At 50.7% G+C, this 16,796-nt stretch overlaps 1 protein-coding gene across 2 annotated transcripts in view; it reads right to left on the bottom strand.

The window, feature by feature from the left end:
* The window catches only part of Slc13a3 (solute carrier family 13 member 3), a 61,527-nt gene that overhangs the window by 10,283 nt on the left and 34,448 nt on the right, over window positions 1-16,796 (bottom strand). For both annotated transcript variants that reach the window (XM_075963061.1, XM_075963062.1), the window contains exons 5-10: window positions 14,535-14,714; window positions 11,239-11,364; window positions 9,240-9,335; window positions 8,176-8,280; window positions 6,034-6,131; window positions 1,662-1,774 (exon numbers count right to left, since the gene is read on the bottom strand). In XM_075963061.1, the coding sequence (XP_075819176.1) occupies window positions 1,662-1,774; window positions 6,034-6,131; window positions 8,176-8,280; window positions 9,240-9,335; window positions 11,239-11,364; window positions 14,535-14,714 (718 nt within the window). The remainder of the gene's footprint in view (window positions 1-1,661; window positions 1,775-6,033; window positions 6,132-8,175; window positions 8,281-9,239; window positions 9,336-11,238; window positions 11,365-14,534; window positions 14,715-16,796) is intronic.

A 16,796-nucleotide genomic window follows, 5' to 3' on the forward strand; every position in this document is an offset into this window, starting at 1 on the left:
GCCTGAGATGTACTGCTACGGCTTCTGGGGAATCCACATGTCCAGGCCCAACGATGCTCCAGCCAGGGACCCTCAGTCTTGGTGGACCCCACTGCAGCCTGGTGAAGGCCCTGGGCAGGGTCCAGAAACCACAGGGTATCACAAGCATCCTGGTGGTTCCTGGGCCAGATTATGCCGCCTGGGGACAGGGGCTGGGGTGAGGGGCAACTGGTAGACAAAGGCCCCACTGAATGGAAACCCTGGCCAACTGCCCGGTACTGGCCTCCCAGCATGCACTATGTCTCTGCATCCCAGTCCTAGGGGCAGTGTCCCTCCACCAATCCCCCAGCTTGGAGAAGCCTCTGGGGTACTGGGTCTCCAGCCCCAGAGCCAGGCTACGCCCAGGAACTGTAGCAAAAGATGCTTTAGCAGCCTGAGCCTCCGCATTACCATCCACTGGCCCTTTCTCTAATGTCCAATCCAAATAGCCAACCACTCCGGCCATGTCCTGAGTACTCTCATTTATAACACCGTGTGACAACTCTAGCAGGTGGCTGCCCTGTCGTTCCCAGACAGGGAACTGAGACCCAGAAGATTTAGCAACTTAAACTAACATTACACACAAGAAAATCCATGATTCTAATGGAGACAGTCTGCTCCCACTGCATGGCCTGACCCTCCAAACCTGTACAACATACTACTTCCTCCAGGAAGCCTTCCCAAATATGCCATGAGTCTTAGTTAGGGTTTGCTATTGCTGTGAAGAGACACCGTGACCATGGCAACTCTTCTAAAGGAAACATTTATTTGAGGGTGGCTCACTTACAGATTCAGAGGTTCACTTCTTTATGATCATGAAGGGGAGCATGGAGGTGTATGGGCAGACATGGTGCTGGGGCTGAGATTCTACATATTGCAGGCCATAGGGCCACAGGAAGTTGACTGACTGTCACCCCGAGTGAAGCTTGAGAAAAGAGACCTCAAAGTTCATCCCTATAGTGGCACACTTCTTCCAACAAGGCCACACCTCCCAATAGTGCCACTCCATTTGGGGGCCGTTTTCTTTCAAACCACCACACCATGTAAGAAGGCTTTTCAGCTTTCCTTAGCTCAGAGACACCCTGAGCTGGCAATGGTTTTGAATGCCCGAGGTGGAACGAATTCGCAAGTGCTCGGCCTGGACTCTCTTATATGCTCCCTTCCCTCGGCTGAGCAAACAGGATGAGCAATTGGTCCCGTCTTGTCTTTGTCTCCTGTCTGTAAAATGGGGACAGGAACAGAGACTGTCCCTTCGCTTGTTCCTTGGAGCTGCAGTTGGAGGCTGGTCACACCTTCCAGCTCCAGACACTATTCAACAGCAGGTCCAGAATGCCACTTCTCCTGGGTCCACAGTCACCCACAGAGCCTGGGCTGCAGCATGCATGCCTCCTGGGCTGCAGCCCTCACTCTTCTCTTCCACAGCCTCCCTTATTCCCTGGCTCCTCCCTTGCCATAGTGGCCCCTCCTTCCCCAAGGCCTCTCTTCCTCCTGTGCCCACAGCAGCTTCTCCAGGCTTTCACCTCAAGCCCCCAGTCCTCAGGACCAGCAGCTCCCTCCTCCCTCTCTGCAGCCCCCCTACTCCTCCTAGCTGGTTATCCTGCCTCCTCCTCTAGTCCCCGCCCCCAAGTCACCCCAGCTCTCACCTCACAGCCTTTGGCCATGGCGAAGCCACCTCCCAGGAGAAGGATGATATTCCAGGGCACTGTCTCCTGGGCTTTCTTCCAGCTCAGCAGAGGCACAGTCTCCGAGTTGGGAGCTAGGTAGAGAAAGGGATCCGGTCTCACTCAGGGTCGCTTGGCTGTGGGGAGGGAGGGCAGCCTTGAAGCCTCATCTCTGTGGCAAGTCAGGCCGCTTTTAACATCCGCTTATGGGGCTGTAGGGAGAAACCCCAGCCCTCACTACTCTGAACCCAGACTCTCCACATGCTGGACACTGTTTAAATGTCCCACCAGCCTTTCTGGCCAAGGCCTATTTTTGTCCTCATTTACAAGAGAAAAGGCTTTTCTCTGTGGCTGAATGTGGGGAGTGTGAACCCAGAAGTGGCTTGGCTCTTGGTTCTGAATACCCATTCTCTAAGAAGAGATGGGTCTCTGTACAGCTCCTGTGTCCCAGACTACAGCCCAGGAGGCCCAGGAACTGTAAGCCCAGGGTCTGTGGGGACTGTGGACCCAGAAGTGGTAGATTTGGCCTTTTGGTTTAAAATGCCCTTTCTCACAAACAAAGGGCAAAAAGAGGAAGGAAATTGAGAAAAATAAACTGCAGGGTCTGTGAGCCATGGCATTGTGGGGTGGCTACCGTTTCCTGGAAAGTGGCACCGGCAGCAGTGGCGACAGTGGGGCAGATGGACAGACAGCAAACAACTGACCCTGGGGCTGGAGGGAGGTGGGCTGGGCTCTGCAGGCCCGACCTGGACAGGCAGGTGACAGCCAGATTTGGGACACCAAGTTAGCATCCCTGTCATAAGCTGGATGCCTTGGGCCAATGACTCCACTTCTCTGAGTCTGGATTTCCTCATCTCTGAGATGGGATGGCAAATTTTCCTTCCAGGACTCAGGAGTGCGAGGGGCTCGACCCACAGCAAGCCCTAGGTCTTCGTCTGACCAGTACATCCCAAGGTCCACCACACGCTTAATGCTTTTCCGGATGCCACAGACACAGAGAATGTACGGAGGCCAGACTTTCCCCAAGGAAGGAAGATAATAAATAAATGCACATCAAAGATGAAAAATATCAAATAAGTAAGAAAACAGAGAGATGAGAAGGAGGTATTTTCAATGGTGTATTCAGGGAGGGCTTCTCTGGGGAGGCAGCATTTGGGCAGAGCTCTGAATGATGCGGCTGAGTAAGCTAGGGAGACATTTGGAAGAGGAGCTGGTTGGGCAGGGAGGAAACAAGATCTATCCTTGTCACCATCACCATCACCATCAGCACCAGCACCATCGTCCTCACCATCAGCACCAGCGCCATCATCCTCACCATCAGCACCAGCACCATCGTCCTCACCATCAGCACCAGCACCATCATCACCATCAGCACCAGCACCATCATCCTCACCATCAGCACCAGCACCATCATCCTCACCATCAGCACCATCATCATCATCCTCACCATCAGCACCAGCATCATCATCCTCACCATCAGCACCAGCACCATCGTCCTCACCATCAGCACCAGCACCATTGTCCTCACCATCAGCACCAGCACCATCGTCCTCACCATCAGCACCATCATCATCATCCTCACCATCAGCACCAGCATCATCATCCTCACCATCAGCACCAGCACCATTGTCCTCACCATCAGCACCAGCACCATCGTCCTCACCATCAGCACCATCATCATCATCCTCACCATCAGCACCAGCACCATCATCCTCACCATCAGCACCAGCACCATTGTCCTCACCATCAGCACCAGCATCATCATCCTCACCATCAGCACCAGCGCCATCGTCCTCACATCAGCACCAGCACCATTGTCCTCACCATCAGCACCATCATCATCATCCTCACCATCAGCACCAGCATCATCGTCCTCACCATCAGCACCAGCATCATCGTCCTCAACATCAGCACCAGCACCATCGTCCTCACCATCAGCACCAGCATCATCATCCTCACCATCAGCACCAGCACCATCGTCCTCACCATCAGCACCAGCACCATCATCCTCACCATCAGCACCAGCGCCATCGTCCTCACCATCAGCACCAGCACCATCGTCCTCACCATCAGCACCAGCACCATCAGCACCATCAGCACCAGCACCATCATCCTCACCATCAGCACCAGCACCATCGTCCTCACCATCAGCACCAGCACCATCAGCACCATCAGCACCAGCACCATCATCCTCACCATCAGCACCAGCACCATCGTCCTCACCATCAGCACCAGCACCATCATCCTCACCATCAGCACCAGCACCATCATCCTCACCATCAGCACCAGCACCATCGTCCTCACCATCAGCACCAGCACCATCATCCTCACCATCAGCACCAGCACCATCGTCCTCACCATCAGCACCAGCACCATCATCCTCACCATCAGCACCAGCGCCATCGTCCTCACCATCAGCACCAGCACCATCGTCCTCACCATCAGCACCAGCACCATCGTCCTCACCATCAGCACCAGCACCATCATCCTCACCATCAGCACCAGCACCATCGTCCTCACCATCAGCACCAGCACCATTGTCCTCACCATCAGCACCATCATCATCATCCTCACCATCAGCACCATCATCATCATCCTCACCATCAGCACCAGCACCATCATCCTCACCATCAGCACCAGCACCATCGTCCTCACCATCAGCACCAGCATCATCATCCTCACCATCAGCACCAGCACCATCATCCTCACCATCAGCACCAGCACCATCATCCTCACCATCAGCACCAGCACCATCATCCTCACCATCAGCACCAGCACCATGGGCCTCACCATCAGCACCATCATCATCATCCTCACCATCAGCACCAGCATCATCGTCCTCACCATCAGCACCATCATCATCGTCCTCACCATCAGCACCAGCACCATCATCACCATCAGCACCAGCACCATCATCCTCACCATCAGCACCAGCACCATGGGCCTCACCATCAGCACCATCATCATCATCCTCACCATCAGCACCAGCATCATCGTCCTCACCATCAGCACCATCATCATCGTCCTCACCATCAGCACCAGCACCATCATCACCATCAGCACCATCATCAATGCCATCACCATCATCACCATCATCACCAGCACCAGCACCATCATCATAATCACCATTGCCATCATCATCTGCCTATCAACTACAGCGCAGAGCCCAGTTAACGAGGCCCTACGCCAATACTGACTGACTGTTAAAGAGAGACATGAACGTGCCACTGAGACCCATGAAGGGAAGGCAGTCGGTGTGGTAACCGTGTGTTCTGGGTTCTATAGCTTATCTCTTTTTAACTAAGTCTGTGATCTTTATCAGGTGACTTCTTCCCATGGAAACTCAGTGGCTCCTTGCCAAGGCTCCATGGAGAGCCTACTCAAAGTGTGGAGATCCACTACAAAACATTGCCTCAGTCACATCTGTGCAAGCCACCTGATAGCCCAAGGATGGCCATGCATGGAGTCCCCAACCCTGGCCACACACTCATTCCAAAATCCCTACAGCCCTCTGCAGAGGGAACATGGTAACTCCATGGACCTGATTGATCATAGCAAGCGATTTCATGCTACTGTTATGGCCCCACGTGTTGGCTTTGCAATTTGAATTATATGGCAACATCTAAAACTAGGGAGATTTCATGCAGAAATCTGAATTCTTTGCTTCTTAGACCCTGAGGGGAGGGAGACCCTGAGGGGAGGGAGACCCTGAAGGGGGAGAGACCCTGAGGGGAAGGAGACCTGAGGGACGGGAGACCCTGACTTTATGACTTTATGACGACTTTTTAAACCCCTCACTGGATGTTTGTCTCCCCAGTGGCCATTCAGTTTAAACACAGATCAGGTTTGTCTGACTGGCTTTTCAGGTATCTGAATGCAATGCCTACCTTGAGAAGTTTTCTATAAAATACCAGAAAGTAAATATGGCTGGCTTTGTGGGCCGAGAGATCAAATCGCCATTGTCTTTATACTCGCTAAAACCACACAAATTCCAAGATTTTCTGAGAAAATGCAAAGGCTTTGTTAACAAACCCTGGAAGCTGAAGTCCATTTAACAGCCATCTGTCAGCAAATATTTTTCCTTTTGGATTTCTTTCCCAACATTTGAAAATGTGACGAGGGTCCTTAGCTTGTGAGTTGTGGGGAAGAAACAAAGCAAAAACATAGTTGTTGGGTCTTGCCCAGGGACTGTAGCTGTTAACGTCTGTCCTGGAAGCTTCCCCAAGCAGTCCCAAGTCCTCAGATGGGGCGGCAAACTGGTCTTGTGGTTAGCAGACCTATAGAGGTGATCCCTGATCCCCAAGCCCGTGACCAATCCGCATCAAGCCCAAGGCTCCAGCTGTGACCATCTTACCTTTGAAGTCAAACCACCACCTGAGTGACGGCTTTTGGGATGGAAAGAAAAACAGGATGATGACAATGGCCACACCAGTGACAGCATCCGAAACAAACCTGCAGGGAGAAGGCCACAGCGTGTGACTCTGGCTCCTGCCAGGCCATGGACCTGCAGATGGGGAGCGGTCTGTTGGAAGGGACACTGAGGCCTGCGGAACCACTATCCTGTGTTGTACCCAGGTAGGCCCCAGCTGTTGTAGAATATTAATTGAAGATGTGTTACATTTGTTTATGCTGTGGACTTTGTATTTTAATGATGCAAAGATGTATTGCATTCTTTTATGTTGCATTTGTTTAACTCTGTGAAGCTGTGTTACTTTGCCTGTCTAAAACATCTCATTGGTCTAATATAGAGCTGAACGGCCAATAGCCAGGCAGGGGAAAGGGTGGGTAGGCGGGGCTGCCAGGCAGAGAGAACAAGTAAGAGGGGAAAGGTGGGAAGAGAAGATCAGGGAGCAAAAGGAGAAAGAGAGGGGGACTCCAGGGGCCAGCTACCCAGCTACACAACCAGCAACGGAGTAAGAAAGAAAGGTACGCAGAAATAAAGAAAGGGAGACACCCAGGGGTAAAAGATAGACAGGATAATTTAAGAAAAGCTGGCAGGAAACAAGTCAAGCTAAGGTTGGGCAATTTTAAGTGAAATAAATAAAAGTCTCCATGTGTGATTATTTGGAAGCTGGGTGGCAGCCCCCCTCAAAGAGAAAAAAGAAAGAGAAAGAAAGAAAAAAGAAAGGAAAGAAGGAAGGAAGGAAGGAAGGAAGGAAGGAAGGAAGGAAGGAAGGAAGAAAGAAAGGCAAGCCAACACCAAGCCATTACCCAGGATGTCCTAGGGTGTTTTGCTGCTGTCCGACAAAAGCTTGCCCTCCTGACCTAAGGACCTAGAATAGGGACTTTATAAAGAGGGAAATTTGAGAGGCACAGAATATTGGGGTCTGTAGAGCACACATAAATCACCTAAACTTGGACCCTAAGAACCACCCTGCAGATGTGTGTCTAGCTTCTGCTTGGTTCCTCCTGACACAGGCAGCTGACCAGCCTGTGACCGCTGTCCACGCCAGCCAAGTCCAGGTCCTCCAGCCTCGCAGCTCCTCCACACCCGGCTTCCACACTTTTAAGGACTCATGCTATGTCTTTATGAAAACTTGGTAGACACAAGGCCTTCGGGGCAGGTTTTGGGTGGTCCACAAAGCAAAAAATGACCCTCTTAAGGCCAGACCGTGGTCTGTGGAGAGAATGGGCTTTAAGCCCTGATTTTCCTGACTCTTAGTTCAAAGAAGCCCAAAGTCATTGCTAACTCTTGCAGCTCACACCAAACAAGAGCATATGAAATTGCCATGAAGATGGGGGGGGCAATCGCCCACCATAAGTGGAGCACTCTTCTGCCACCGTCATGGGGATGAGCCTCGTGAGGACAATGGGGACATGTAAGTACTGAGATAATCCGTGGGGTCACCCTGTGGAGGGGAGATGGCAGCCCATTTCACACTCTTACAGGTGGCCACTTCTCCACCAGCTACTCTCCTTGTAGACATTTAGCTTCAAGAAACAGTCAAGCTTTCACACACCTACCCTCCAATACCTGCCCGCTACGCTCAGGGAAAGGCCCGTACTTAACATGCTGAGAAGGGCCTTGGAGACGGGTGCTTCTCCACCCTCCCCATCACCGTGGCTGTCCTTCCTTCCCACCAGCTCCAACAGTTGAGTCTGCTCATGCTTCAGCCTCAGAGGACATTCGAGTGTGTTCCAGAGCGAGTCACAGTCAATGCCCCTCTGCATCGTTTCTCAGTGCCGCCCACTCACTTTCTCAATGCACCCAGTCCAAGCTGCAGGTCCTTGACTGTCCACACCTGCTCTAGTCTGTGCCCAGGCACAGGAGAGTGACGAACAAATGGCACTTAGGGAGCAAACGGCACACTGAGTCACGTAGCTCATAAAGGCTGAGCTAGGGCTCGAACCCAGTTTTGTATGAGTGCTCATCACCTGAGAATCCAGAGTTATCCACAGAACCTCTTCTGGGAGGTACCGCCCCTCCAGCTCCACGCGGTCCACCCCAGAATCCTCCCCACACCGAGCCCTGCCTTGTGGGTCTGCAGAATCTCACCCAGGGTTGAAGAGGCTGGCCCAGCCAGGGATGAACTTCGGGTCCCGGGAGAAGAGGAGGATGGCAAATGCACAGAACAAGACAAAGACGGCCTGTTCAGCAAACCTGCAGAGCAGAGAGCAAACCCGCTCAGCATCCTGCGCTCGGACTGCAGGTGAGAAGGGCAATTCACTCTCAGGGAATCCCAGAGGGAAACAGGGTGCCCCAGGACGGAAGCAGTTCACAGCTGCCCAGGGTCCCCAAAGGCTTTTATTGTTAAGGGGAATTGGTCAAGTTCCTACAGACAGAAAAAAAGCAAAAGAAAGATAGAAAAGCAGAAAAGGGGGACAAGCAAGGAGTGATGGAGCACACTTTTATTCCATGCACTCCGGAGGCAGAGGAAAGCAGATTCCTTTGAGCTTAAGGTCAGGCTTGACTGTATAGAGAGTTCCAGGAAGGACAGAACTACATAATAGAGAGATCCTATCTAAAAATAAAAATATGGGGGTGGGAACAGAGAAACAGTCATACAAACATACTGACAAGCGCGCACAGAATGTGACAGATACGCCAAGAGGAGCATACACAGGGAGAGGCATGGCCAGACACGGGAAGTGGGTACACAGAGCTGAAAAAGATAGACGCCCCAAGTCTGGAAGAAGCAGCTAGCGGTGTGTTTAGCTCACAGAGTATGAAATGGAGACTTAAGGCACATAGGAAATAATGGCCAGACCACTCCTTGAACTTGAGCTTGCTGAAGCCTACATGCTTTTATCCCATGGGAAACACATTAAACAGGCGCACAGTTCTGGGAGGCGGCATCAGATAGCCCATGTACTAGAAGGAGAAAGGTATCTTAGATAAGACAGGGAAGAAGCCCAGCCAAATCCAGCCTGAGCTGAATGGTCCTGAAGGTATCTGCCCCAGCACCAGGGCAAGGCAGGAGCCACCTTCTCCCCTCTGTCACCACCACTCTCAGCCACTGGTCCTCAGGCGCACCTGGGGACTCAGCCAGGGCCAAGCTTGAAGTAATGCCCCGGAAACCTCAAAGGCCAGCTCACTCACACCCCGACACTCGCTCGTACTTGATGGGCCCCAGGTTCTGGAACTCTTCTCGGATCACAGCTCGAGCTTTGTCCTCGGCCTCGGCTCTGATCTCAGACTTCTTCTTCCTCCAGCCCCTGGGAAGAACAGGCAAGCTTAGAACAGGGTGGCAGGAGAAGGGATTACGTTCTACTTGAAATTTTCATTTTTTTGTTTATTCATTTATGCATATATGGGAGCCTGGCACACACGTGGAGGTCAGAGGACAGCTTGCAGGAGTCAGTTCTTTCCTACTGTGTGGGTTCTGGGGATTGAACTCAGGCTGGCAGCCTTTACCAGCTGAACCAGCTTGATGATCAAGGGTTTAACTTCTTAACCACCTCCCCTGTCCCCTCCGCTGTGATAAACCTGACCACGCTGCTCTTGGGCCTTTGGAACTGGTTTATGGGAAGAATGGGGAAGAGTTTTGAAGCTTTGGGCTAGAAAAGCCTTCAAATGCTAGAAGATGAGTGTAGCAAGCCCATTCTGGTGAGAGCTTGGAGGACAAGAATGCAAACAGAAACGTATATGGGTTCAGGGGTGGGGGGATCAGAGACTCCATCAGCCCCTGGAATGGGGGTTGTCTGAACGATATTTCAGCCAGGAGAAGATGGACTGGCAGATGCTGGGCTAGTGTGTTCCGCAGAGGAGGTTTCAGGGCAGGAGAGTGTGGAGTCCTGAGAAATCAGCTCTAATTGGTAACGAGGTCATCACCGCGGTAGAAAGCCTAAGCCAGGGAGTGACCACTGCTCCGTCAGAGGGCCAGCACACAGGGGACAGATCTACGAGATGGGAAGGTGGCAGACTTCAGAATTGCACAGAGTGAGATGAGGACCCAAGCCACGTGGCTAAGTCTGGCTGTTTTCCTGGTTGAGCTGGCTCTCAGCCTGGGCTTCTGAAAGTGCCCGACGCCAGGAGCATCCCATAGGCACCTCTCTCTGTTCAAAGTGTTTACACCTCAGCTCCTATTGGTCCCACTCCACAGACATCCAGTCAAGGCCTGGAGACGAGGGGAGGTCACTAGGTTACAGAATAACTGTGCCACGCCGGCTACCCTCCAGCTCAGCTCTTGCACAATTCCTCCCTGACGACTCTAACCTACATCCTCACAGTACCTGACTCACACTTCCGTAGTCTTTCCCTCTAAATAGACTCACCACTTTCATGGGTTCCAGCCACCTGTGGCACCACACACTGTCATTCCAGCACTGAGCAAGCGGGGACAGGAGGAGGGCTACATATTGAGACAGGGGGAGGAGGATAGCCCAAGGACACAGTGTTTGTCACACTCATAAATGGAAAGTAAGAGTCACTGTCAAGGGGCTGGGGAGATGGCTCAGCTGGTAAAGTTCTTGCCTTGTCAGCACAAGGACCTGGGTCTGATCCCCAAAACCCCAGCTCACAAAGCTGAGCATGGTGCTGCATGCTTTTAATCCCTCAGATGTAGAGACTGGGTTTGCTGGCCAATCAGTCTACACTATTTAGTGAGTTCCAGGCCAGTGAGAGACCCTATAAAAACATAAAACAAACACCAGGGGAGGGGTGGAGTGGAGGTACCAACACTCAGAGGCATAGGCAGGTGGATCTCTGTGAGTTCAAGACCAGCCTGGTCTACAGAGCAAGTTCCAGGATAGGCTCTAAAGTCACACAGAGAAACTCTGTTTCAAAACGAACAAAAAGAATGACACCTGATGTCTTCAGTTCTCAACACATGTGTGAAAATGCACTTATCCCCAAACACATGCAAACACACACTCAGAGATACACACATGGTGCAACACACACACACACACACACACACACACACACACACACAGCAGAAAGAAATCGTAAAGATAAACTTGACAGCAGAGCGCAGGATTACATCTTGGTTCGACGCCATCACCGGTCCAAGCCATCCTGGAAACCAGAGTCACCTTTCCTTTGTTCAGAGGGCAACAAGTGGGGCCCAGCAGGGAGTTGGGCGTTTCCATCCTCCCTCTAGAAGAAGGTCCCTCATACCTCCAGCTCATTCCACCGTAGAGGAAGGAGATCCAGATCCAGCCGACCAGAAGGAACAGCAGCATGAGAGGGAAGGCGAAGATGAACCAGGAGCCGAAGTTCACCACATCGCACTGCGGAAAGAAACTGAAGAACAAGGGAGGGTGGCTGTCAGGTGGGACCATCAGGGCTGGGCTGGAGGCCTCCAGTGGGTCAGGGCAGAGTGAAGGGCCTTGGGAGGACCAGAAGAGAGGACTCCCCCCCTTCCTCCTGTGGAGGGTCCAGTTCTGACTCAGAGGAACCACAGTGCCCTATGCACCCCCGGGGGGGGCCAGACAGTGAAGTCGGGAGGTTGCACTATAACAAACTCAAGACAGCATGCTCAGGCCAAATCTGAGCTCTGCTTGTTTTTATGCCACGCTTAAATGCTGACTTTTCTTTCAAATGTTTCTTGTAACTCTAACAGGGAACACACCACATCCTGGGCAGGACCAGGGGCACACATCTTTAAACCCAACACTCAGGAGGCAGAGGCAGGCAGTTATCTGTGAGTTCCTACCAAGCCAGAGCTATCCGGTGAGACCCTGTCACAAACAAAAATGAAAAATCAAACAAAAAATATGGTATTAAATTGGATAGGAAAGAATGTTATAAAATGCTTTAGATAAAAGAATATGGACACATAGCCAGTTATGAATAAATAAACAAGACAGAACAAAACATGAGTAGCTATTGTCTAACAAACAAAAATATTGATAAACTGAAGGGCGAGACCTTGAGAGGATTTCATCCTTAGTTTTCTTTATCTGATTTCTACAATAAAAAAAAAGTATGCCTTATAGTCAGGCATATTAGCTAAGAAAGAGCATATTAGTTAAGAAATATATTAACATATTATCAGATATGGGGAAAGTTGTGTAAATTCCTAATATCAAAATAATGCTAAAAGGAAAGCAATCAAAATATCCATAATTCATTAAGTATAATACCCCAGATAGGATTATTTCTAGTTTTTAGAATATATATTTTTTGTAACGTTTTAAGATAAAAATCAGGCTATAAAAGTGCACAAACAGCATGTTAAAAACATCATTAAATGGCGGCCTATGGATATACTCAGAAAAGACTAGAAGGAAGTCTGCTGTCAGTGGGATTGAAGGTATTTCAAGTTTTAAATTTTTCTGTATTTTCTGGAAGTTTATAGTGTGCATGTTTCATTTTGTCACCAGAATAAACCCATAAAATGTGCTTGTGCAAAGAGCAGCTAGCTCACCATAGCCATTCCAGTCTCTCAGGTTCCCGTGGGGCTCAGTGAGCCTGAGAGACTCCCCTGTCTCGGCCTCCCAGTGCCAGGATTACAGGTGTGCACCACATCTGGAATTTTACCTGATGCTGAGGATCTAACGTGGGTCCTCATGCTGAGCCAACCCCGGCAACCTTTTACAAAGCCCTCTATGTCCCTTCTCCTTCCTGAAGGTCCACGTATTTTACTAAAGTCAGCATGACTGATGGTTCAACACGATGAAGCCCCAGTGCTTCCTCCCTGCTCTCTTTTTTCGGAGTGGAGCCCAGACCTGCTCATGTGTCACAGAAGAAAGACCTAGATATCACCCATCCCCTTCTTATTCCTCGCTGCCCAATTCAGGCCCTGACTGCAACCCAGAGCCCATGATTACCTGTCTGTCTCTAAAGAGGGGCTCCATAGACCCACCCCCAATACCAAACACCTAATGGGAAAGCAAGAACCAAGAACCGGAAGGCTAAGCCCAGATTACCCTAGACCCAAAGCAGGACCACCAGGGAGATGGAAGGATGCCTAGAGTTTGTGCACATCGGTGGACTAAAGGCACATGCTCAGAATTCTGGGGTCTGAAAATCACTGAGAACCTTGAAACAGCTTTACAAACCAGAGCCTAGGCTAACAGAGTGAAGCCAAGCTCTGTGGAGCCCTTCTCTCCTGTTCTCAGGTGTGGGTCCAGCCACCAGTCAGTGTCTAGAGACTCCATCTGCTGGTAGAGGGACTCCCCCAACAAGGACTGGCTCAGAGCTGGAAGCCTCCTCCTGGCTCACTCTTGCCATGGGCCAACGCCTCCAGCTGGGACCTGAGTTTTACATCCTGTCGCTCCCGCTCTGGTCTCTCAGGGTCTCTGTCTTCTTGAGAAGATGAACACTGGGATTTGTGTGCTATGCTTGTGACCCACTCCCCTCCCCCATTCTTTTCAAAAATCGTTTGCTTGTTTGTTTTTGAGACGACGTCTTGCTAGTGTTTAACTTGTGAACTACGGCAATCCTCCTGCCTCAGCCTCGCAGGGCGGCCCCAACTGCTCTCCCTGGTCTTGCTGGTTCCTGAGACTCCCAAGAGCACTCACACCCCAGAGCCTCTGCTCTTTCGTCCTCCAGGGCCCTCATACTCTCACTCTGGGGCTCTTTCCTGACGTCGTCTCAGCAAACAGATGTCCCTGACGGACAGGGACTTGTCACTCCCGTACTCCCACCGGCTCCATTTTATTTCTACGCCATGCATAGCATACAACAATTTGCTTTTTGTGCTTTGTGTTTTTATGACAGGCTCTCAAGTAGCCCGGACTGACCTCAAACTCTATGAGGATGACCTTCAGCCTCTGACCCTCTTGTCTCTAACTCCTGATGATTAGGATAGAAGACAAGCCGTGCCACCCAGCATTCCTTTCCTCTGCCCATTGCCTGTCTTTTTCCCACAATACAGTCACTTGATCACCATCCTTGGCTGGGAAATCAGTAAGAGGAGGAAGAGAAGAATCGACCCTTGGCCCACAGGGGACACTGTATCTAACTGTGTGTGTGTGTGTGTGTGTGTGTGTGTGTGTGTATGCATATGTGTGCTTGCGGAGGCTGATGTCAATGCTGAGTGTCCTGATCAACCACTCTCCACCTTCTTTTTGAGGTAGGAGCTCTCAGTGAGCCTGGAGCTCACTGACTCAACTACACCTGTCTGCCTCCACCTTCCCAGAGCTCAATTAAAGGCATGTTCCAGCCGGGTGGTGGTGGCGCACGCCTTTAATCCCAGCACTCGGGAGGCAGAGGCAGGCGGATCTCTGTGAGTTCGAGACCATCCTGGTCTACAAGAGCTAGTTCCAGGACAGGCTCCAAAACCACAGAGAAACCCTGTCTCGAAAAACCACACACACACACACACACACACACACACACACACACACACAAAGGCATGTTCCACCACACCTCGCTTTTAAGTGGGTTCTGGGGATCCAAACTCAGGAACTCACGCTTGTGCAGCCAACACTTTGCCCGCTAAGCCATCTCCCCAGCCCAGCACTTACCTCTTCAGCTGGCCAAGGAGGATGAGGTTGGGGGCCGTGCCTGTGAGTGTGGCAGTGCCCCCGATACTGGCTGAGTAGGGGATGGAGATGAGGAAACCCTTCCAGATGTTTCTGCGGTATTCCTCCTCCTTGGAGTCATCGGGCAGTTCCGGTGGGGTCTCTGCCTCCACAGGGTGGCCTCTGTGGGAATGGACCCAGAGAGAGGCAATTCAGAGTAGTCAGAAGCTCTGGCCCCAGAGGGAGCCAGCCACCCAACGCTCTGCTTTCTGCTTCAGGATCCTGTCTAGAGTCAAAACTTCCATGGACCCTGCAAACCTTCAGCTCCCAAACTCTGCCCAAGGAATTTACCCCAAGGAAAGATTGAGTTCAGCATCTGAGTTGGTAGCAGGGTGAACTACAACATTAAATACCATTTTACCCAAAAGCAAATAAGTGTCCATCCAAGGGGAATCAGCTACATGCTGAGTCTCTTTCTGAATGGGGACACCTACAAGGCTGTTAAAATGTGTCTTTCTGGGCCAGTGAGATGACTCAGCAGGTAAAAAGACCTCTGGAATTTACATGGCCGAAGGAGGGAACTGACTCCTGCAAGGTGTGCTCTGGCCTCCACACACGTGAGTGGCATGCACACTTGTGCATACATGGACACAAACTCAGACAAAATTAAAATTTAAGAATATTATTAAATGGGTGACTTGAGAGGCATCTGGTAAGAGAAGTGTCTGGATCAGGAATCACGCGGGCGGTAGCTGACATCACCGCCCCGGCTTTCGTTGTAACTCATGTAATACTGTGTCTCGTGCGCAGTATTCTAGTCTCCAGTGGAGTACACAGTCTGCTTTCATATCTTTCCTCGGGAATGGAATTACAGTGTTCTCCCACTTTATTTCTTCCTTGAATTTTCTGTGTAGTTTTCCTTGTACACTTTTGGGAAAGAATGAAACAAAGTTACTGATTGTGTCTTTCAGAGATTGTGAGGAAACCGGAGGTGGCATGGCTTGCAATTCCAGGGCTCCGGTCGCTGAGGCTGGAGGATCCTGAGTTTGAGGTCCTCTGGCCATACAGTGAGAAGACCAGTCTCAAAATCAGAGACCTGGATTTGCCTGGACTGGTTCACCAGTTAGCCCCAGGGGTTTTCTTGTCTCCACTCCCCAGTTCTGGGGTGATAGGTGTGCACTGTGATGTCTGACTTTTGTTTACTTGGATTTTGGGCCGTTAAACTCAGATCCTTAGGCTTGTGTGAGAAGCACTTTACAGACCGAGCTACCCTCCACCCCTTAGGGGCTGCTACAGAGTGCTTATATGTGGCTAGAACTAGGAATTGCACATACAGGCTCTGAGGTGGGGGGGGGAGTATGCTGACCATCTTGAACTAAAGCAATCAGTTCACCACAAACGCGTGTCTCAAGACATCTTCCTGTTTTCAGTTATTCCTCAATAAGTCAGAAAAAGAAAAAAGGAATAAAGATTTTAAAACTAAATTGTATGGTTCAACAGGCTTGTCTGACATGCACAAAGCCCTGGGCTTGATTCTCAAACACTAGCGTGAAAGCCAGGTAATTGCCCCTGTGAAACCAAGTCGTTTTCAAAACATATATTTGAGATTACATTTTCAAAAGTAAAATTGATTGATTGCAAGAGGATCTGAGTTTGAACCCTGGAATCCACATGGTGGAAGGAGAGAACCAATTCCTGGAAGTTGACCTCTGCCCTCCACACGTGTGCTGTGACTATGAACACACACACACAAACACACACACACACACGAGAGAGGGAGAGGGGTAACCATGGAATGGGCAGGATGCTAACTCCAAGGCTGGGGGTCTTGTTGCTTCCCTCTTGAAAGGAGAGACCCAGAGGAGTAGACCATGAAGTGTCTGTGTGTCTGTTACGTGCATGTTTGCCTGTATATACATGTTTGCCTGTATGTGCCTGTGTGCCTGTTATGTGAAGGTTTGCTTGTATGTTTGTGAGATGAATACTTTACTGACAGCTACCTTGCCAGTCCCATGGCTGCCTTCTAGTTTGACATAATTAAAAGTTTTGAGATAGTAGTGTTTTGCTATGTAGCCCAGGCTAGCCTCCAACCCTTCATCCTTCCTCAGTCTCCAAAGGGGAATGATTACAGGTGTGTGTGTGTGTGTGTGTGTGTTTTTACACATGGCTACTGGTTGCTTTTTAAAAAGCAGGGCCTCACCTAACCCAAGTGGTGAAGGGCAAAATCCTAGACCCTGGACCAGCCAGAGAGAACTTGGGGCTGGT

This window comes from Microtus pennsylvanicus, chromosome 2 (assembly GCF_037038515.1).
Source record: "Microtus pennsylvanicus isolate mMicPen1 chromosome 2, mMicPen1.hap1, whole genome shotgun sequence".
Lineage (NCBI taxonomy): Eukaryota > Metazoa > Chordata > Mammalia > Rodentia > Cricetidae > Microtus > Microtus pennsylvanicus.